This window comes from Dendropsophus ebraccatus, chromosome 5 (assembly GCF_027789765.1).
Source record: "Dendropsophus ebraccatus isolate aDenEbr1 chromosome 5, aDenEbr1.pat, whole genome shotgun sequence".
Classification (NCBI taxonomy): Eukaryota; Metazoa; Chordata; class Amphibia; order Anura; family Hylidae; genus Dendropsophus; species Dendropsophus ebraccatus.
In genome coordinates, this window is record NC_091458.1 from 107971869 (window position 1) to 107995699 (window position 23831).

The 23831-nt window shown below is 40.7% G+C and overlaps 2 protein-coding genes across 7 annotated transcripts in view; one reads left to right on the plus strand and one right to left on the minus strand.

Annotated features, from left to right (window-relative positions):
* The window catches only part of RPL31 (ribosomal protein L31), a 384238-nt gene that overhangs the window by 338612 nt on the left and 21795 nt on the right, over positions 1 to 23831 (plus strand). The gene's annotated exons all lie outside the window — the stretch shown is intronic.
* The window catches only part of IL1R2 (interleukin 1 receptor type 2), a 36824-nt gene continuing 13080 nt past the window's right edge, over positions 88 to 23831 (minus strand). For 2 of the 6 annotated variants that reach the window (XM_069970959.1, XM_069970958.1), the window contains 9 exons: positions 18158 to 18240; positions 15384 to 15630; positions 12724 to 12904; positions 9046 to 9220; positions 8810 to 8875; positions 8479 to 8608; positions 5794 to 5939; positions 4906 to 5031; positions 88 to 864 (listed from right to left, as the gene is read on the minus strand). In XM_069970959.1, coding sequence (XP_069827060.1) covers positions 4910 to 5031; positions 5794 to 5939; positions 8479 to 8608; positions 8810 to 8875; positions 9046 to 9220; positions 12724 to 12904; positions 15384 to 15630; positions 18158 to 18240 — 1150 coding nt within the window. In that variant the 3' untranslated portion in view covers positions 88 to 864; positions 4906 to 4909. Of the gene's footprint in view, positions 865 to 4905; positions 5032 to 5793; positions 5940 to 8478; positions 8609 to 8809; positions 8876 to 9045; positions 9221 to 12723; positions 12905 to 15383; positions 15631 to 16345; positions 16516 to 18157; positions 18241 to 22147; positions 22241 to 23831 lie in introns of those variants that run through there. The other 4 variants (XM_069970961.1, XM_069970960.1, XM_069970962.1 and 1 more) reach the window with 4 other exon arrangements.

Consider the following 23831-nt stretch of genomic DNA (forward strand, 5'->3'; position numbering starts at 1 on the left):
CCTGTTATTGACACCATCAGTTACAGACAGTGTCACTAGGGCGGGGCTTAGCTTTCATTGAGCTCCCTCTTCCTACCTTTTTCTCCCAGTGCTGTTACTAATGCTTCCTCTGTGATTAGGCAGGGAGAGGGGGTTCAACAGACGCTAAGCCCCGCCTTAGTTCCACTGTAACTGATGGTGCCAATGACATCACACACTTTAAGTGAACTCAAAATGAAAATATATTATGCAGCAATTATTAAATGGGTACACCAGACATTTACCTTTTTTTATATAGTGCTGGGGCAGCCTAGAAAATAATAAACATCCTATTCTTAACTATCCAGCCTCCCTCAGGATCCCCCTGTGGAGTCTTTGGGTATCCCAATGAGCACTCCGACCGCTACATCCAAGCCTGCTTATCAAACCACTGTCCAAAGCGGCACAACTCCGCAAGCAGTAATTGGCTGATTGAGCCGTCACTGCCAAGACAAGTGCATCATGGAAGTAGCGATCGGAGCTTTCAGCGGGATACCCTGAATAGAACACAAGAGGACACCAGGGGAGGGTGGTTAGGTAAGAATAGAATGTGTATTATTTTTATGCAGCCCTAGCACTATGTCAAAAATGAGTACCACTTTAATGTAGGTGGTCAAAGGAGCTGTATGTGAAATGTTCTTAAACAAGAAACCGTTAATAGTGACTTTACATAGTTATTGGACAGCAATTTTTTTTATACATTTATAAAAAAAAATGTGATGCCTGTATTCTTGCACTTTTCTTCCTAATACCCGGACTAATGTCATAGTGCCAGGAACGATACTTCTGAGGGTTATGTGTTAGATCTTCCATTTGTTTTGCTTAGTAATGTCCAAAGTGTAACACCTGAAAAGAGAAATGAGAACTGTGATTTAGACATGTATTCTTTTCACAGACAAATTAATACATTTTAGTTTTATTGTTTCTCAAACAAAATGTTACATTTACAAATAGGTTTCTGTATGTATTGCTACATATACCGTTATTTATTAATCGTTATTTATGATCCGTGCTGCAAAAAAATTCACTCTCTTCAATGCAGAGATAAATAAATTGCTGAAACTACAGATGCACATTTTTGCCATCAGGCACCCAAGGACCCATGCCTATGGTTTTATTCCCACATTCTGTACTTCACAGAAGCTACAGAGTGTGAAGCTGCGTTGTGGAATCCCAGACCTCCCGGCATCATGTATCATTGTAATGCCAGGAGTGTCGAATGTGTTTAACTCGTTAAAAGGGTACTCCAGCGAAAAGCTTTTTCCCAGTAATTGATACACATTACAAAGTTATATAACTTTGTAATATGCTTTAATCAACTATCTGCCCCCTTTCCCCATCTTTTCCCCCATCAATCCCCCACCAGGAAGTGAAGTAAACTCATTCTTACCTAACGACTGTGGACCCCAGGAAGCCATTTTATGACAATGACATCAAGTGGCAGGCGGGTCTAAGCCTCTCTTTGTCAGATGACTCAGGTTGGTCAGCTCTGATTGGCTGAACAAGATGTAAACCATCTAACAGTTTTACAGAGTCAGTTAGACATCACAGGAGACAAAGTGCATCATGGGAAACCCCAAACCAGGAAGCAAAGAAAAAAAATAAGACCTGCAAACAGCGGGAAATTCAAACGGAGACAGACTAGGAGGGATGGTAAGTGGGAAAACTATGTTTATGATTGATTGTTTTTTGTTTTTATCAGCGCCGGAGTACCCCTTTAAGGACGACGACAATTTTTATTTTTGCACTTTTGCTTTTTCCTCTTCATGTTTAAAAGGCCATAGCGCTTGCATTTTTTCACCTACTGACCCACCTGAGCCCTTATTTTTTGTGACACCAATTGTACTTTGTAACAAGAATTAGTGTCCCCATAAACTATGGTGCAAAACCCTAAAAACATGATTTGTGTGTGAAATAAAAAAGCTATTTATTTGTATTTTACAGGGTTTTGTGTTTACACCCTTAACCCTATGGTAAAACTGATATGTTATATATGTTCCTCACGTCAGTACAATTACAACGATGGGCAACTTATATAATGTTTATTTTATTTGACTGTTTTTAAAAAATAAAACCTTTTTTAAAAAAAAGTTTAAAATTGCTCTATTACCATCTATGTAACACTTTTATATTTGGTCTATAGGGCTATGTGCCATTTCTTGCACCATGATCTGTACTTTCTATCAGTACCTTACATGCACCTTTTGATCACTTTTTATTACAATATTTCTGGATTTGATGTGACCAAAAAGTGTCCCAGTCGGAATGGACGAGTTTAGAAGCTTCAGAGGTGGCTTGGGTCAGTGGGAAACAGGCAGGAGGACACCAGGTAATGTAGAGAGGAAAGCTAAACTTTATTTTTTTCTTTTTAAAAAGCAAGGACTGCACAGACATTGCTAAGGATGTCTGTGCGGCCCTTTCCGAGCAATAATCAAGCTGTATAATAAGCTTTAGCAGATTAGCACTCACTTACATGGCCCATCAGGCCATCTTATACACCTCTTAGAGTTTATGGAAAGATATAGGAAAATATTAGAGACAGCTAGGTATGGTCAGTCCTTCTATTTATTCCTGTTTATCATATTTTGTTTAATACAGACTGCCATCATCATTACTTGCGTGTGCCATCATCCATTATCTCTGGTTTCTATTCTCTATTGGTGAGTTGTTATTATTGCCTACTGCAATAAAAATTGTGCTCTGTATGTTTCTCTTGCACAGTCTTCTTGTAGTGCTATTTGAATCTACTGTCTGGAGGGAATCTGAGTACTAGGAACCACAGTTAGGATCCAAGAAAGGCAACTACTATGGTTGAAGTTTAGTTGTACTTCTCATGACCAGCATTGTTACACAACAAAGTTTTTTTTTTTTTTTTTTAATTATATTCCAAGTATATTAGCAGGCCAATATTCCAGGAAACCAGAAAACATCAGCTTTCTTCCAGCAATATTTGAATCCCAATAATTATTTTACAGAGCTATATTAATTTACCTAAAACACTTAAAAAAACCTCTAGGGAAATGAAATGATCTGGGAAAGGAAATGCATGAAATCATTAGAATGTGAATAAAGCCGGGTGTATTACACCCGGCTTTATTCACATTGTGATATACACCACGTCTTTGGAGTGGTGCCCCTGGAGGAGCTGCGGTGATCCTTTGGATTTTATGCGCTACATAGAGTTGTGCCTATATTGCTGCACAACTCTATCAGGTGAGTCGTGACATCTACACCTGAACCAGCGCTGTCTTATAATATTACATCCAGAAGCGCCCCTGTCTCTTTGTTTTTTATGAAATCATTAGGCTATTTATCAGAATAAACTTCAGTAATGTTCAGAGGAAATTCAGCTGTTTAAAAATTCACCACAAAGCACGCTATAATGAAGTCTCCCACATCAACCAATCACTAAGACAGTTCTCCTTAAAGTGTCCCTGTCTTTATAACTTTTAAAATCGAATTCAACAGTAGATGTGAAATAAAGCAAGTTTGCAATATACATTCATTAATTTTTTTGTTGTTTTCATGGTGTAAAACAAAGCTGAATTTACCAGAAATGCAGGTCCAGTCTCCTGAAGGCAGATTTTAGATTTGTGCTGATAAAAAAAAACAGACTACGGGAGGTTTCACCTGTACAGAGAGTCACGGCTCAATGTGCCTGTCAATCACATGACAGCCTTCTCTGTGAGCACTCAGATGGCCTTAGAAACGCTAGACTTCCTGTTTTCTTACAGATAACAGAAAGGGCTGTGTTCTCCATAATAACTAAAAAAAAATAAATACTTGCTTTTTATCACATCTACTGTTGAATTAGAAAGTTATAACGACAGTGACACTTTAAGGCTATGTTCCCACACAGTATTTTTGCTCAGTAGTTTGGTCGGTATTTTGCAACCAAAACTAGGAGTGGATTTAAAACACGGAAAGGCTATGTTCACACACTGCTTAAATTAAATGGATGGCTGGCAAAAAATTGCTGTTATTTTAAAATGACCTTCACTGTCTGGATGTCCCACTCAGCCAATCAGTGCGCTGCCCCGCAGTAGCCACTGATTGGCTGAGTGGGATGTCTAGACACTGGGAACCCCTGAAGCAAGCCACAGCTCAAACCTTTTTACATACTTACATTTAAACAACGGCCGTAATTAATAATGAACTTACACTGTGCTGCCCTCTATGGAATCACGTCCGGAGTGTACACACATGGTATAAACTCCAGCCGGGACCCCTAGCGGCGCCGCAAAAAACTCAATGTCAGTTTTCTGCAACTGCTTTTCACTGAATAGCGGCCGCAGAAAACCTCTCCATTGAGTGCAGCGGTGAATTCAGATGCGGGCGCACATGGATGCCTCTGCATCCAAATTCAACTGCAGTGTAGATTATCTGGCCGGTACTGCAGTACCGTCTGGTATGATCTTTTCTGACACCGGCTGTTCAAGGACCCAGCTGGGTCACGGAACAGCCGGTGTCATACAACGTGTGAACATAGCCTAAGTGTGTAAATGTACTTCTATAGGAGGCACCATTTTTTTATAATCATGTTCTATATTGGTAACAATAACTTTCTCATTCATGTGCTGCCTTCAGGGATCAAGAATAATTGTTAAAAACAACATCTATGTTCACAGAACATTAGTTCACATTTTCCTTCAAAATACTATGAAAAGAGTTCAGTATAACTAATATGAGATGCAATTAAAAATATTCATTGACAGTTCCTAAAAAAAAAAAAACTTTTACACCAATGTGAACAGACCATTTCACTGTGAGCTCCACTGATTTTCACAGGGGTGCTAGTTACAGTGATTCTTTCATATCAGGCAATGAGTATTTCATTCCCCAGCTTTGTGATTTATCTAAAAATGCTAATAAATAAGACAAATTTACCATTTTATGACTTGGCCAGAGAATAATGGATTCCACATTTCCTGTGTTTGCTTATGAAAATTATCACTAATATCAGGAAAACCACAAGGGCGGGAATTGCAGCAATGTACCAGGCAAAAGGGGAGGCTGTGGAAATGTAGAAAAATAAAGCATGAGGAAACAGCTAATAACTAATGACAGGAACAGGACAATCCTACACAATATCTGTAACATGGCTGAATTAGTAGGGGAGATAAGAACACAAAAGATCGCAATGATAAATATGCAATAAACTAAAAAAAAACAAAAAAAAAACGAGTACAGTACACATATAAAAACGGTAATATTTATGAGTAAGGCCTCATGCACACGTTATACTTCAGGTTTATTTTGTAGTCAGGCTGGGTTCACACTACGTATATTTCAGTCAGTATTGTGGTCTTCATATTGCAACCAAAAAATATTTGCTGGTATTTTAAAACAACGGCTGTTGTATTGAAATAATGGCAGTTATTTACTGTTATATGGCGGCCATCCACTCAATTTCAACATTGTGTGAACAGATCCTTTCTGTGTTTTTAATCCACTCCTGGTTTTAGTTGCAATATGAGGACCACAATACTGACTGAAATATATACGTAGTGTGAACCCAGCCTCAAACTGTTTCCATACAAATTTAACAGAAAAAATAGCAAAATATAGATGCTATATAGACAGATTCAACTTCATTTGAAGTCATGCATTGTACAGATGTCTCAAAATGGACAGACATCAGGTGGAATAAATAAAACACCACCAATAGGCTCTTTATTATGTGCTACATAAGGTCAGCAATGTACAAACAATTTAAAGGTCTGAAGTACCCCTTTAAATCCGAATTCACATACCACACTTTAAAGTTTTTCTTACCTAATTGCTTGATTTGTGCTGGCAGAACATCTTGGCCGTAGTTATTCATTGCTATACATTTAAAGTCAGTAATAAAATCCTCCTCTTCTATCCTCTCAAAAACCAGTGGTAATTCCAAGTACTGACCATCAGCCACTGTAGTTTCTCTGATAAGAAGAACGTTTGACATGGTTATTGCTGATATTCTGGGAAGTACATGAAAAATAATATTCCCAGTGATAAAAGTGATAGTGGTGATTTACACCTCATAAAAGACTGAAGACTGATCTAGTAAGTTCTCCCTTTATCAGAAAGTTAATATAATGGAGATATTTGATAGAAACCAGTGACCAAATTAGGTACCATCCCAAGTCTGAATATATTAGTGGGATAAACCTAAGAAAAATATGTGGTAACAATCCATGGCCAAAACCATATATTTTTTTTACTGAAACAATAAACTGGTAGCAATATGTTTTGGATTATTATATAATACATAATGATGCTTAATAAAATGCATTATCTCTACAAACTGATAGCAAACCGATCAGACCTAAAAGTCAAAAACTGTTTAGGGCTTAAAAGAGTTGACTATGTATGCTAATGCGCACAGGACTCTGGACTGTTCAATTGACAGCTTTATCACCAGATTACATACATTTGCGGCAGCAGTGTAAACAAAGACTGGAGTGGGAGCAACAGGGCTTAAGGGGTTATCCACCTAAGAGCTAAAAAATGAAATGCTCCCAGACCTAGCCCAAACCAAGTCCCCCGGAGTATTTTGAGATCTCCTGTCTTTCTAGCTGCCGCTGTTCCTGAGTTACAACTTTTTCTAAAAGCCAATCTATATCCAAAATGGCGCCAGCCAGGAAACTACACTTCCTATCATGCATCTCCCCGATTGGTCAGTTTGCATACTCGTCCCTTAGGATTGTTTCCTGCCCACTGCTGTCATTACTATTGCACAGTAAACACAGGACTGATTTTTTTTACTCATTTTGCATCACATCATCCCAGTATGTATTCCATTCTAGCTGAGGATGTAGCAGAGCTGCCATGTGCATGGTGTAGCAGGACTGACATGTGTATGGTGTAGCTACATGCTGCATAACGGGCATCTATTTACCGGGAGTGGTGAGTGTAGTGTAGGTTTAGATCTCTGCTTGCTGACTATGAATGAAAATATTCTAGTTTCATCCAGACTCTAAGAACATCCATAACAGTTACAATATGCCGCGCTGTGACACAAAGACAGGAACACCTGCATTTATTGACAGCAACAGATATGCCTGCATTCATTGACAGCAAGCAGAGATAGAACTATAACTTTTCATATTACAGAAACCTAGGCTCAGGGACACATGTAAGTCTATGAAAGCAGCACTTTTACTAGTGAACAGGTGCATGGAGATCCCATCTCCTGTGTCTACAAAGGGAGGAAGAAAGAGGGAGCAGCACATTGTCAGAGAGAACATAGGGGGAGATTTATCAAACATGGTGTAAAGTGAAAATGGCTCAGTTGCCCCTAGCAACCAATCAGATTCCACCTTTCATTTTCCAAACAGTCTGTGAGAAATGAAAGGTGGAATCTGATTGGTTACTAGGGGCAACTGAGCCAGTTTCACTTTACACCATGTTTGATAAATCTCCCCCCATAGAGAAGATGATTTTAGACATCCAGAGCGGGTAAGTATGAGAAAAAAAACAGGGCAGACAGTCCATGAATTCCTGGTTGGTCACCCATGTTAAAAAATACATGCTTTGTTAGCTTGTGTACTGGCCACTTGTGTGATTATCTGATAAGTATGAATAACATATGACATGTTCAGTTACAATTAGATTTCATTACTTATTTATTTCTACCAACATAAACTTAAAGGGAACCTGTCACCCCCCGTACCGGGGTGACAGGCTCCCGACCCCCCGTTAGAGACCCCTATACTTACCTCATCCCGCCGGGTCCCGCTTCTGGATTCGGTCGGGTCCCGGAGATCTCAGCCGCTGCAGCCCGGCGCGCGCGCTGAGAGATGAGTCCAACACCCATAGAGAATGACAGGAGAGTCCAGCGCTCCGTCATTCTCTATGAGCGTTGGACTCATCTCTCAGCGCGCGCCGGGCTGCAGCGGCTGAGATCTCCGGGACCCGACCGAATCCAGAAGCGGGACCCGGCGCGATGAGGTGAGTATAGGGGTCTCTAACGGGGGGTCGGGAGCCTGTCACCCCGGCACGGGGGGTGACAGGTTCCCTTTAAGGTATATTACCCTATCACAAGAAGTGTTCATTGGAGTAAATTGGGACAACAGTAAAAAGTAACACTCCTGGAGGCACCCATGTTCCACTTAAGACCTCTTAACAAACACCCATCGACTTGTTGCCTACATATGACTGGGTTAACATGCATTTATTGGGAATACATGCTACAGTTCACACCACAAATTGTCTCTTGTGTTTTGTTGCACAATTTAAATACCTTGATGTGTCACTTATTCCATAGATGTTCATCTGTGAAAACATTTCGGAAATGTAGGGCGCAGATTAGCCCCACTGATTACCCCAAACCATGACAAAAACGTAATCAAAGAGTGTAGCAAAAATCAAAAGCTCTGGTAAATACACAAGTTCCTATATTACACATATTGTATTATTGTATATTTTATTTTTTATTTTTAATCTCTAGACTTTAGAACACTTATAACGTTTACTTACTGTAGCACTCCTTCTGTCACACGGTTATCTTTGGAATAGTCATTCACAAAAGAGTCATTGGCAATCCACCAAATCATGAGATCACCATCATGGCCTGCAAACACCTTGCATGGGATGACTAGCGACGAGCCTTGTAAAAAAAAGAAGTATACACTTACTGAAATATTCAGGAAAGTATGCAGTGCATGATAGAGATGATAATATGGGTTAAATAGTATAGCAGAGGATAGAAGTCAAGCAGCTGATAATCCTTTGAACATTTAATATTCAGGAGTCTTATAACAGTCATACGATCTATCACATCTACTATAACATGACACAGTCCTCATACCTATGACAGCTGCTATTGTCTTGCGATTAGGATTCACAAAGACTGGGTGTTGTTTTGTTCCCTCACCTACAAAATTAAGATAAAATAAAAACTGTTACAAAACAAAAAACGTAACACTTTTACAACCAGGAGAAAAATGACGTTCTTATTTCAAGAACAATGGGTCCAGGAAATTTCCTGTATGCTATTCAATGTGGGTCAGTATAAATATCATGACTTTTTAAATAAGTAATTACCAATAATTTGAACTTGGATAAGCCTTGAAATAGTGTAATCTATATTTTCAAGGGAGACTGTTAGCTGACATTTGTAATAGCCTTCATCTTTCTGGTGTATATCGTTTATCAACGCATATGTGGTCCCATCCATGTAGCTGTATTTGGAGCTTTCATTGAGCAAAGGTTCTCCGTCCTAATAAGAGAAGAGACATTTCTATTAATAGATTGCTCCTACTGCATTATTGCATATAACATAGGTCATGTATATTGTTGCATTATCTAAATGCATTTAATACATCTGCCGTGCATGTTGATATGAAAAAAACAGACAGCCCAATCAATGTTTCTGTAGCATTTATTTTTTCTATTTGTGCTAAGCCAGATGAGAAAAACACGTACTTACATTTCTCCCACCCCTGCCATCTCTATCACAGAGCCCTGCTCCCCAATGTACTGCACATCCGAGATCAGGTCAACCCAATGTCATTGTATGCCGGGTGGCTAGGGCAGGGCTCTACTGCAGGCACTGATATTAAAGGGAATGAAGCTGTCATTCACATTACAAATTGCTGATACTGTTAGATAGCTGTTAGGTCAAGAACACATAGGTTAGGTTAGCGTCCTTTTGCATGCACTTACTAGGCATTGTTCCCACTATCTAGAATCCTACTCCACACTGATGAGGGGCAAATACCCCGAAACAGCTGTCTGTGGCTGGATACCTTGCTTGGGTGGTTTCCTTGATTGGAGACATTCCTTGGCTTGGTTCCTTCCTAGAGGAAGGTCTGGCTAGCTCACTGACGCAGAGACACGCGGTGGTGTCTCTGCAGTGTTCTTTTGCATATTTGATTTCCCAGGGGGCAATGTTCTAGAATACGTTGAGACACATGATGGTGTCTCTGAGGTGTTTTGGTTGATCTCCCTAAGGTCAACCAGCGTCCTTTTGCAGGTCATATATCTGTCTGTTCTTCCAGAATATAGAAAATGCTTTTATTCCCTGTTACAAAGAGTAAAAGAGGCTTTTTCAAATTCCTTAAAAGCTGCAAGCTGAAATTTCTTCTTTTCCCCCTTCCCTGCTTGATTGATACCTGGGGTCCCAAGTAGGGTCATGTATGGGAGGGAGAGGTGGTGTTACAGTTTGCTGCCTTTTAGGAGCTTGCACAAGCCTCTCTGACTCAGCATTTTTCTACATTCTAGAAGCACAGATGGATATAGGAAAGGTACCTAACATCAATCTACTAGAGTCAGCAGGTTGGAATGTGAATTGCAGCTGCCAGATTCCTTTTAAGGCCTTATGACAATTCTAAAATTTAGACCTTTCTAGCATCTTGGCTGTGGTTGTATGCAGTTATTGGAAAATGATATTCATCATCTTTAGGGTATGTTCACACTGAGTAAATCAGGCAGAATCCCCCCTGTCTCTGTGTGCCTTAGCCTGTCTATTGGAGAACTTGTGCGTCTCCGCTGCCACCACTCTTCAATCAAAGAGGTGACATGTCACTTCTTCAAACGGAGAGCGGCAGCAGCGGAGGCGCACAAGCTCTCCTGTAGACAGGCTAAGGCACACGGAGACAGGCGGGATTCCACGGCTGAAAGTTTCGCCGCACAATTCCGCCTGATTGACTCAGTGTGACCATACCCTTATTAATAAAAATTTGGCAAACTAGCATTCTCCGGAATAAAGCACAGTTATGCTCAGCCAATCGCGGCTGAGCAGCTGATGACGCCGCAGAGGGGGGGTGGGCGGCCTGAGAGACGGTCAGAGCGGTTCGGACGGCCTCCCGAAGATGACATCATTGTCACAAGATGGCGGATGGGGGTCAACATGAATCAGGTGAGTATAGAGCATCACACTTCCGGGGGTGGCGTGGGTGGGGGGGAACAAGGGGAAGGGGGCCATTCACTAACATAACATACATTACAAAGTTGTATAACTTTGTAATGTGTGTTATTTAGTGAATAATTGTTTAGCGCCGCACTACCCCTTTAATTTGAACAGAGGGTGATGAGAAATAAATTCTTAGGGTCAAGTTGCTGCAAAACATGGTGGTCGTGGCTCTAAACATCTACTGAGGGAACAGCTTTGGAGGGTATATGCCACCCTGCCCCTGGGCCAGCCTGCCTCTGACCATCATGGCGAAGAGCTATTTCTCACTCTCTCCATTTCAGGGGCCAGGACCAGAGCTGGGTTGTTTGCCAGAAGTACTTACATCTGGATTGACTTCCTTGCCCTTACCTCCCTGGTGAATGACAAAAGAGCACAGAAGCCCCCCTTCTCTCTGACATGCCTGTATAGTTTAGACAGGAAAGAGAGAATATACTCACAGTGCTAGAGAAAACTGCACTGCTTGCACTGAATAGGGTGGCATTGTGTTGGGGGTGTATTTATAATACATTAGTATATATGGCATGTGGGGAGTTATCAATACACTGAGTTTGCTAGGTGCTATAGGAGCAAAAAGGAAACTAACAGTAGCAGTAAGGAAGGGGTTACTTCACAAAACAGCCCTCATTTATACAGTTACTGCTGCTTAGGATGACTAAAGGGAAGAAGCAGAGGGGGAGTACATTTTGGAGACAGCAATGTGTAAGCACGAACAGTCAAATTTTCACAAGGTTAAGTTGTTTAGATTTTTATGGGTGGAGAGAGAAAAGAGAACTCCCCCCAGACACATACTGATAGGGAGAAAGAGTATAAGAAAAAAGAAGAGTTGGGCTCCATAGACTTACATTATGAGCCCAAGTCTTTTTTCTAACACAGAGAGGGGAGCAGACTATGCTATGGTGTGCGCTCTCACTGTGTCCATCAATCACATGACTGCCTTCTCTCTGTGAGCGCTCAGACGGCCTGGGGTACACAGGGCTTCCTGTTTTCTGACCGTTTGAAAAAAAAAAAAAAGACTCAGAAAACAGGAAGTGCTGTGTTTTCCATGATAACAACAAATAAATAAATAAATATTGAATGTATATTGCAAACTTGCTTTATTAAACATCTACTGTTGGTTTAGATTTTGAAAGTTATAACGAGGTGTACACTTGAACACTTAAACATTAAAGGGACATTTCACTTGTCCACCGGGTGCTGCAAATCATGACCCTCAGGGGGCCCAATGTATTGCAGGATTGGGCCACCAGGCTTCCTGATGTGGCGGGCCACATTGCAGCAGCTATGGCTGCTAACGGTAGTAGTTACACCTATGAGAGGATGGATATATATATATATATATATATATATATATGCAAAAAAGGGGTCCGTGGAGCCTCAGTTACGAGTCTCAAAACACAGGAATAGCCAGATATCCCTCTCTCTAGAGAAGGAAGCCCATTGCCAAGGGGTGCCTCCTAGTGGGGAGAGCACCAAACCACCCTGATACGTAGTCCCTGAGGTCCTCACTCTGTTACGAGCTTTGGGACCTAAATAGGGAAACACCAGGGTGGCCCCTGTAAGTCAAAGTCTAACTCTGTGGCGAGTATAACGACATAAGACAAGGGTTACCAAGGCTAGGCATCCATCCACAGACTGCAGTTTCGGGGTATGTGCCCCTCGTCAGTGTGGAGCGGGATTCTGGCTACTGGGGCTATATATATATATATATATATATATAAAACAGCAAGTGAAAGAATACACATTTTACTAGCAGGAAAGGGAAGAACTATATGAAACGTGGCCAGTTGTCATACAGCTAAACATCATACCTTATACCAATTTATTTTCACATTTTTAAGGTCTTTTGTTAAGTCTGGCAAAGCAGGGCAAATCATCATGAACTCTGTGTTTTCAAAAGCAATTTGTTCATATTTAATAAAAGGGAAGGAGTCTGGTGTGTCACTCATTACATTTAGGGACAATGATATTTCAACACAGTAGGATGCATTTCTGAAAAAAAAAACAAAAGTGAAATAAAATTTCAATAAATACGTATAAAAACAGTCACTCCAAAAGTTGCTACAAAAGACTTCCTCTGGTTTTTCTAATGCACTGAAAAATATTTGTAGTAATGTGTAAAAATCCTTCGATGTCATACTGGATTGGACCAGGTGCACAATTCTAATATTTAGAGGGAAAGAATGTTAAGAGGAGCTGATTAGCGCATTACAAAGGAAAAACATTACAGGATCAGACAAGGTTGGGGTGGGGGTATGAGGATATGTAGGCAGAAGTCAAGATGTAGACAAGCTGGGAGGTTTAGGTATGTATAATGAATTCTCTATGTTTGACAGTATAGGGTAGCAGAGTCTGAATATAATATGTCCATGGACTAGGATTAGAGTAAGTGGGGTGTCTTATTTTTGGAAGTCGTCTTATTTTCAAGGAAACACGGTATGTGACATTTTGAACACTTTTTAATTATATTTTTTCCGGATTTGATGTGATGTCAATTTTGCACTTTGGCGGGTTTTTGCTCTTATGCAGTTTACAGTGGAAGATCTTAAATGCAATAATTTCATAGTTTGGGGCAATTCTGCATGAGGCAATGCCAAATATGAAAAACCTTTTTTTTCTACAGTAATATGTATTCTTCTTGATTGTTTATATAGATCAATGAAGTAAATATATTCTGCATTCAATTACTATGGGCTGCTGGAGCCCATACTTATTGTTGTGGTGCTGATCCCTGGCCCACCCACAAGCACGGATTGCCCCTATGTGATCACACTGCATGCGCGCGCACGGGGGGGGGGGGGGGATGCTAGTTGGGGTGACCACCGGGGATGGCTTTGTTGAAGCATTTAAATTGTGCTGTCACTTTTGAAAGCTGCATTTAAATTCTCAATTATTCAGAACAGCAATTGGCCCACACCAGCTAATAGTAGCTGGGAGTGGCACCATTCAGAGTGATACAGGGGTACAACACCATACAGTCTGATCTCTCTCTCAACCCCCCAGCGGCGCCATGACGTACCATTTACCATTTTTCTATCTTAGATAATAAATAAGTAAATACTAGAGATGAGCGAACCGGGTTCGGGTTCGAGTCCATCTGAACCCGAACGATCGGCATTTGATTAGCAGTGGCTGCTGAAGTTGGATAAGGCTCTAAGGTTGTCTGTAAAACATGGATACAGCCAATGACTAAATCCATGTTTTCCACATAGCCTTAGGGCTTTATCCAAGTTCAGCAGCCACCGCTAATCAAATGCCGAACGTTTGGGTTCGGATCGACTCGAGCATGCTCGAGGTTCGCTCATCTCTAGTAAATACTTAAAGGGCAGACAAGACAGACCAAGTGGTCTTTTTCTGCCGACAACCTTGTATGTTTCTAGATTTCTATGTGTATATTCCTTCTGCCACGTTGCATTATTGCTTTAAAATCTGCATGCCAAGCAGTTCTGTATCATTGTTATAAAGAGATTTGCAGGGAATGCAGACAGTATTACCAGTATATTTGTGGTGGTGTATAAGACAACTTAACAGAAAAAAGTTTTTTGGCTTCTATAGTAATCCTTATATTTTTAGCTTTAAAAACAGATAAATGAGAATTACATACATTGCTTAGTGAATCAGACTGGAAAGTTTCTTAACGTCATATTAGGAAACAATTTCCATTTTAATGTCTAAACTGAGGGATCCTCTTTTTTATTCCTCATTTCTATGAGACTGTAAATATGATTTGCACTCAATTGCTCCAAGGGCCCTTTTATACAGCCCGATATGCGGCTGTGTATGGCTGCAAACAAGCGTCTAGGTGGATCAGTGCACACTTGCAGTACTTTACACAGCACAATCAACTGAGCGGCTGTGCCGCATGAACAATCGCTTTATCATTCATTCAGCCATTTAAATACATTTCTATTGGCAGAAATGTGTGTCTAATAACAATGGTTTTACTGACTGTCACATTCCAGTGCCCTGCGTCGTTTTCTGCTTGAGCAACGGCCCGTCTCAAAGCAATGGAGGCATGCCCGGCACCCCCGTTATAATGCAAACCCCTCCCCTCTGTGACGTGCCTCCTTTAGAATCAAGCAGGGATGTGTCACCGAGGGGAGGAGTTATAGTCACACCCAGGTGGGGGGGGCACTTTGTGCTCAAACAGAAAATGGCACCAAGCCTGGGAACCAGGCAGCATTTTGAAAAAAGGACCACGCCACAGGGCTCCCTGCGCCAGCGCCAAGCAGGTACTGCAAAAATTTCAGTATCTGTGATGGTATATTCACTTTAAGCGCTTTATAACCTGGCTCACTGCTTTTTTTTTATTACAGTTATAATGAAGCTTGTCTCATGCAATATGTCAACATTTCTTCTTATAACAAGGACACTTGTTTCCCGATGTAACCTGGTCAGCATCTTGGTAACATATGACATACACAATGGAAATTTGTTGACTTAAAGGTAATATATCAAAAATATTACATACCTCACAATGCAAGTGTAGATCCCTGTATCCTCTTTTACAGCTGGTAAGAACCACAAGGTATCTTTTTTTCTTTGAATTCTAGGCTCATCTGCTGTATCCAGGGCTTCGGTGCCATTTCTGGTCCAAATCAACTGAAGTGTAGAAAGGTCAGGTAGCAAATACTGTGAAACTGGACACTCAATGGTAGCTAGTTCTTCGTTTAGGACATAATAATCCATAGAATGTGTGATCTGTACTTGACATCTCTCTACATGAATGACAAAAATATATAAATATCATACAATTTAATAATGTAAAAATTAACAACACAGTACAGCTTACAAAATGAAGATTTATTAATTTTTGTTATGCCCCAATTCTAACTTATATTAGCAGCAGAATTCATGGCATTTTGTAATCAGAATTTATGGCATTGTGTAATCCAATATTCTCAAAGAAACCTATAGCCTGTAGCTGGAAGGTGGAGGGAAGTGTGGAATCATAAGGTACAAGGGCACTATGTTTTTCAAACTGTGCAATTCCTAGGTGTTACTTTAAAGTAGAGCTACACTTTAAAGGGGTACTCTTAAGAAAAAAATCTAATCAACTGGTATGAGAAAATTATACAGATTTGTATATTACTTTTATTTTAAAAAAAGATGCCTTATCAGTTATCAGCTGCAGTATACCCTGCAAAAAGGGAAGTTTTTTTTCCAGACTGACACAGTGCTCTCTGCTGCCACGTCTAACCAAGTCAGTAACTGTGCAGAGCAGTAGCAAATTGTCATACAAAACCTCTCCTGGTTTGTTCATACAATGTGGTTTTGCGGTCATCTTTTTGGATGGCTGTCATCTTGACACCATGATCATTATTTGAGGCTGCCTTTTGGTGTAAAAAAATGCATGCAAAACAAACATTGTGTAAACATAGCCTTAAATGGAATTATACAGTGAACAAAGAAAAGTGCCTAAAAAATAGTTACCTTACCCACTTAGAGGGATAATATGTGCAATACTGTACTCTTACAGTGAGTATAAGGGTCCTTTTAGACAGCCCAATATCCTGCCATCTATGGCTGAAAACAAGCACCATTCAGTGATATCTGATGACCGGGCTGGAGAGTTGTGCAGGTAATAACAATGAATTTTATGGCTGCACAAAAAAAAAAACAAATTAGCCAGCGAGTGTACGTTTGCTTGCTGTACAGATCTCTGCCACTCTTAAATAGGGCAGTTATTGGCTAATTGAGCATTCCTAGAATTGCTTTTAACGATTATCAGCCCGTGTAAAATGTCCTTAAGAGTGGACTACACCTTAGAGTGAATGTCCATTTTTAACACAATGTTATTTTTAGGTCCATCAGTCTATAGTAGTTCATTTCCTAACACCATTGGACCACTATGTGTTCTCATTACAGAACTCCCTATTTCTTACAGTGACATTAAGGTTTGTACACACTTTGGAAACCCGGTTGGATCACCCGCCACAGGTTCCGCAGCGTAGCTGCGCGCGCATCTCCGCCTGTGCCATTGACGTCATTCTATGGTCAAGCAGATTCCACCGTCCGCTCAAAGAATGAACAAATAGATATAATGGGGGAGTCTATCAATAATATGGTTTAAAACCTGGTTTGTGCAAAAATCTGTTTCTTTCCCCTGGCATACACCCAAATGGTCAGGCAGGGAGGAGGCGCAGTAGGCATAAATCATGGCAGCTACAGATCCTCTAGATTTGCTAAGAGGCGTGCTCCTCTTAGCGTGGGGCATGGAGTCATGTAAGGCCACCATGTGGGTATGCCAGTCTAGATAAATTCCTCCAATAGTGTAGACCATTGCTTTTAGAGCAGAGTGGTGGTCGGTAACCAAGACAATGAGGTATCTTAAATGTTCCATGCCCTACAAGTTTAACCATGTTAGTTGAGATGAGAATACCCTTTTAAGGACTGACTTAGTTTAACAAAAATAGTGTTCATTCACTTTAAGTGTCATAGTAGTTTCATTACCTTATAGGGTATGGTTACTGTACAATATCTAATACTTCTGCATTGGGCCTGTAGCACTTCTGCTATGGAGCTTATACATGTATTTTATTTTTTCCCCAATATCTCTAAAGTGTACCTGTCAGCATGGTCGCTGCCGGATTACGGTCTTTGTCCGAAAGTTTGGGTCTTCATTCATACGAGCACGTGTGAAACAGTAATGCATGCGACCCCTATTCTGATGCAATAGGGGTCGCATGCATTACAGTCTTATGTGTGATCGTATCCATGGAGGCCTTGAATTTTCGGATCAAGAGAGGAATCCCCCTCTGATCTGGAAGTGGCCATGTTGACAGGTACACTTAAAGCGTATACTCTCCTAATATACACCAGACAACTCTTTGTTTAGTTTTTCCCACAAAAAAAACCTCTTATCACCTTGTCCCATGAAGTCAAATCAAGTGACTGCACACATGTTAGACTGCAGCTCCATTCAGCAGGGGGGAAAAGAGGTTTCCACCATTGAAATACACACTAGAGGTGAGCCAAAGTGCAGTAATACCATTTGAGACCCAAACTGATGGCTTAGCTGTCGATTGCTTAAGTGGCATTCATGAGCTCTGTAGATCACGGATGCTTCGGAGTGTGAAGCTGTGAGCTGGCATCTTGTATCATTAGTTAATGGGAAAACTTTTTAATAGTAGGCACAAAAACAGCACAAAATCGTTTTAAAGATAATATAGTCATAATATTGATTTAGACAGACACAATGTTACTGTTATTAGTAACACATGAGCATTGATCAGAACACTTTACCTCCAGTTTTCTGCCGGTAAACATTAAATCCTGATATTTCTAATAAATATGTTCCAAACAAGATGAATGGAAACCACATCTTCCTGTAAAAAAACAAAACAAAACTGCTGGATCAAATAGTAGCTTATTCACCCTAGTAACAATATTCTTTTGCATACGAGTGCATATAAGTGTTTTAAAGCATGTTGCTGTGTATACTTGTATCACTTCAACATGGGAAAACCAAAATAAACCGGAGTCATAGTGCTGCTTTTCTGTTTAGAGAGGCGTTATACCAAGATTGTAACGAAGGGAGTCGTGGATCCTCTGTACGGTCACCAGCGATGGCATAAACCGCACCAGGGAGCGGAGTCTACGGGGCCGCTGGTTTTCACCAGAGTGATGGGCTTGCTGCGGCAGGCGACCCCCAGGTCGCTACCCCCGGTTTGGTTTGCTAGTGACGGCGCGCAAGGTGTAGCAGGAGTAGTAGGCATGTGACTGTGCAGATGGTGGTCTTAGGCTTAACCGCAGGTGGCAGAGGCAACGGACAGGAACAAGGGCGGCGGACAGGAACAACAGGGAGCTGGGCCAAAACGCTATGGGAAGCATGTGGAGGCTCCAACACGAGGGACAGGGCATGCTGGGATTTATAGGGAGTGATTGTGCACATGGACCAATCAAGGGCGTACTGGCCCTTTAAATCTGTGACGGGCGGCGCGCGCAACAGTCAGCGACGGGAACGGGGCGAGGTGAGACGCCGCCGGGGGCCGAAGCAGCCGGGTCCCCAGTGGCTGCAAGTGACAGAGAGGGGGTGCGGCGGCGGCCTGGAGCATGGGACGCCGCCGCAGCCCTGACAAAGATTAATATAAATCATACACTTTCAAATGTGGATCAAGTTAAAATAGTTTTTTCTTTATTTTTTTTTAATACTTTTATAGATACACTGCTGATTTTACAAGCTTTGCCACCTCCAAAGAATAGAGGGGTTTGTAAGTTTTATGGTAGGTACACTGTGAGAGACAAAAAGAATCCAGAAAATCACATTGATTAATTTTTAAATAATTATTTTGCATTTCATTGGATTAAATAAGTACTTGATACAATAGAAAAACAGAACCTCATATTTAGTACAGAAACCTTTGTTTGCAATTACAGTGGTCAGAAGTTTCCTATTGTTCTTTACCAAGTTTCCATATGCTGCAGCAGGGATTTTGGCTCACCCCTCCATACAGATCTTCTCCAGATCTTTGAGGTTTTGGGGCTGTAATTGGGCAACATTGAGTTGTAGCTTCTATTGGGTTCAGGTCTGGAGACTGGCTAGGCCACTGCAGGACCTTAAAATGCTTGAAAAGCCACTCCTTAGTTGCCCTGACCGTGTGTTTCAGGTCATTGTCATGCTGGAAGACCCAGCCAAAACCCATCTTCAATGCTCTTATTGAGGGAAGGAAGCCGCCAGACAAAATCTTGCAAAAACATGGCCCCATCCATCCTCCCTTCAATACATCCAGAAAAGCACCCCCAAAGTATGATGTTTTCACCCCCATGCCTAACGGTTGGGAGTGTGTTCTTGGGGTTGTACTTACCTTTTCTCTTCCACCAAACAAGGCGAGTGGAGTTAATTCCAAAAGGTTCTATCTATGTGATCTAACCACATAGATCTCTCCCATGCCTCCTCTGGATCATCGAGATGGTCATTAGTTAACTCGAACAGGCTGCAGAATGGTACTATACTGTACAGTGCATTATTTACAAGAAATGTTCAACAAAACCAGCAATTATAGTACAGTAGTCACTAACTCCTCACTCATCCTTTACTGTATAGTGCCCCCATCCCAGCACTGTAACGGATGGGAGATGGTGGTGCGCTGACTGTACTACTACTGTACTATATATGCACTTCAGCAGCTGAAAGAGTATTGTACTGTATGTGAACCCTCACCAGTGCTAAACTCACCACATACTACCCACCATCCACACTCGCAAAAATGTTCAGATACCGAGTACTTTAAGACTGGGCGCCCGAAAAGTTTTTGAGAACCGAGCAGAGTTTGAGAACCAAAGCAAACTTTTCTTGAAAATACAGTTTGAGTTCCAAGCAGTTTGAGAACAGAGCAGTTTGAGAACTGAGGTACCACTGTATATAGAAAAGTCAATGGGAAACAGATTCTGCAATATGGCAATACAGCATGGTGATGTTTGTATTGGTATAAATAATAATTTTATTTACCAGATTATCAGTCATTTACAAACTCTTTGAATTATACTGTATTGGTAATGTCCATCAGTCTCAAATGCAATTGTTATGCCTGATAAACAACTTTCATCTGGTAATATTAACCCCTAGACTACCCAGGACGTAGAGTTACGTCATGGAAGTCTGTCACCAGACGACCCTGGACGTAACTCTACGTCCTGGGTGTTTCTCCGGCTATGAAGCGCGCTCCGGAGCGGAGCGCGCTTCATAGCAGGTGGGTGTCGGCTGCAATCAGCAGCCGGGACCTCACCGGTAATGACATGCTGCAGCGATCGCGCTGCCGCGTGTCATTAACCCCTTAAACGCCGTGGCGTTTAAGTGTAAGTGACAGGGGGAGTCCCCTGTCACTTACCGATCGGGACCCATGCAGTGTGACTGCGGGGGTCCCGATCGGTAAAACGGACCGCCGGAGGTCTCTCACCTTCTTCCGTGCGGTCCGATCGGTGATCTGCTGCACTGCAGGCTCAATGAGCAGATCACCGATAACACTGATCAATGCTATGCCTATGGCATAGCAATGGTCAGTGTAGAAATCAAAGTATTGAATGTAAAAGTCCCCCAAAGGGACTTCAAATGTGTAAAAAAAAAAAGTTAAAATCACTAATACACTACCCCAAAACCCCTCCCCCAATAAAAGTTGAAATCACCCCCCTTTCCCATTATATAAATGAAAAATATAAAAATAAATAAATAAACATATAATATACCGTAGCGTGCGTAATTGTCCGATCTATTAAAGTATAACAAGCGTCATTGCAAACGGAGAATGGCGTAGACGAAAAGAGGGGAAAAAGTGCGCGGATTACCGATTTTATGTTACATTATATATATAAAAAAATTCATAAAAAGTGATCAAAAGTCCGATCTTCACAAATATGGTATTAATAAAAACTAGAGACCATGGCGGAAAAAATGACGCCCCATACAGCCCCATAGGGGAAAAAATAAAATCGTTATAAGCGTCACAATAGGGCCATTATATTATTAACTAATTGCCAAAAAAAAAGGATTTAATAAAAAAAAATATATATAACATTAGAGAATCTGTGTAACCTGCATATGGTTGTGTTCGGGCTGACCTATAGAGTAATAGTGTCATGTCGCTTTTACCATATAGTGCATTACGTAGACACAGGAACCCCCCAAACGTTACCATATTGCATTCTTTTTTACGATTTCACCTATTTATATCTTCATAAATAATATATTTGGAATTCCATCATACATGTTATCGTAAAATGAAAGACGCCATTACACAGTACAACTCTTCCTGTAACAAATAAGCCCTTACATTGCCTTCTAGATAGAAAACTGTGCTGGAGCTGTTAGAAGGGGAGGAGGGAAAAACGGAAGCGCAATGATCAAAATTTGCGCGGTCCACTGGGTCATTTTGGGCCTGGTCCTCAAAGGGTTAATGCTAATCATTAAAGTGGCTCAAGTCGCAGAGAAAACAAAAAGAAAAAATTGCCTGTGTTATTTAAATGATACTCTATGTTGTAGAGTTGTAGTTTTTTTGTTACACAAAAAAGCTGTATATTATTACATACTACAGTGGTTACAGAGCCTTCCTCAAGCAGAGTTTGGATAGGATAATAATACTCACCAGAATAGAATATATAAGAAAAATAACATTTCAATGTATTATTACATATATAGAGGTTACCAATATTTGCTTATTGTGGTATTATATTATATGATATAAACTCTCCAGATAAAGCATAAGCTTTGAAAATAATATTCAGTAAATGTGCTCTTACCTTTGCTATCAAATTGTCTCTTATAGAAGATAGAAAACTCAGAATAAAAATTCCTTGAATGGTGCGTGTCCTTGTGAATATAAATACTAGAGTCTGAGTGAGATGAAATAATAAGAATACTTGGTGTGGATAAACATACATATATACATCCTGCATGCGCTGTGGAACTTCCTCACACATTTCTCAATCTGTCATGTCTAAAATAGAGCAGACACTTTCCAGGTCCTCATCAATATCCTGATTGCTCAAGTTAGGACATAAAGGGAAAGCACATCACAGTTTCCCTTTTTTATGGTATATGAATATACCATAGTACCTAATGACATGCCATTCAAGCTTTATATAGCTAAATTCTGAAGTTTTGGCTAAGCTCCACCAACCTATCCTGCTTTGGCTTTGACTTAATTTGGTTCTTGTGCTTGTTATGCCCTGCTAATAAAATCTAATAAAATAGTCACCTAACTACAATATGAACTAACCACTGCACAAACCATGGCCTTTCAACATGTGCTATTACACTAAACCATTATCGGCTGGTAATCGGCCAAGTAAGGCTGATAATCATTTAGTGTAATAGGGTCTTAACGTGGTAATCTGTACAGCAGCCAATATTACCACCACAATTTTAATTTTATGACTTTCAGAATTTCACTTTTTCACATTATGCAAGTTAGGGAAACCCTCTGGCGTACTGTAAGGCATTGCATTGCCTCTTTATTTCCTGTGTGCCAATTAAAACCCAGAAACACTTACACAAATTTTATTACAACTCTATAGATGTCTCACTATGTACAAAGTAATTAGGGGTTTTCTCATGAAGTTGCACATTAAACCATACCCCTTTTATTAATGAGACCATTTTTTAGACTGAGAGAAAAAGTCTCAAAAGTGTCTAACGCTTGATCGTATCTCCTGTTACAGTACCCAATTGTTGCCGCTGTTACTGTACGTGAAAATTTGCAGCTAAACTTCTAAGCCCTATACCACTAAAAAAGTATCTTTACCAAATAATATTCACATAAGGTAGATATACAGTGGTACCTTGGTTTAAGAATAACTTGGTTTAAGAGTAACTTGGATTAAGAGCTCACAGTTTTTCAAAATTCAGACTTGGTTTAAGATCTCCCTGAACTGGGTAGAAACGCGAGTGGGAGAGGGATACAGCACTGTACTCTGACCCAGGAAGTCTCCCTCACCTTCCAAACCATGGCAGATCCACTTCAGGCTGGGGCTTGCATCAGAGGACAGGACTGTGGAGGTAATCTCTTCATAGCTGTAACCCCTCCCTCCCCGGACAGAGTGCTGCTATACTGTGCTCACATATGTCCTGCTCATTCCTTCATGCTCCCTGCAGTCTGTCAGCCCTTGTGTTTCCCATGCTCTCCATTACTGTTCAGTAACTTATAATGTCACATATTCTGCTATTTCTGAATGTTTTTTTCATTAGTGTTACATGTTATTTAGAATAATAAATTATTATATTTGGGGTGTGGAACCAATAGTCATCTTATGGGAATATTTGCTTTGGTTTTAGAGTGGATTTGGATTACAAGCATGGTCCCGGAACGAATTATGCTCGTAATCCAAGGCACCACTGTATTGTAAATGTGAATTTATTTATTTTTTTTATTACACTTTGGAGTTTTTCACGAAAAAAGGGTTATTGTATCGACCACAGTTTACT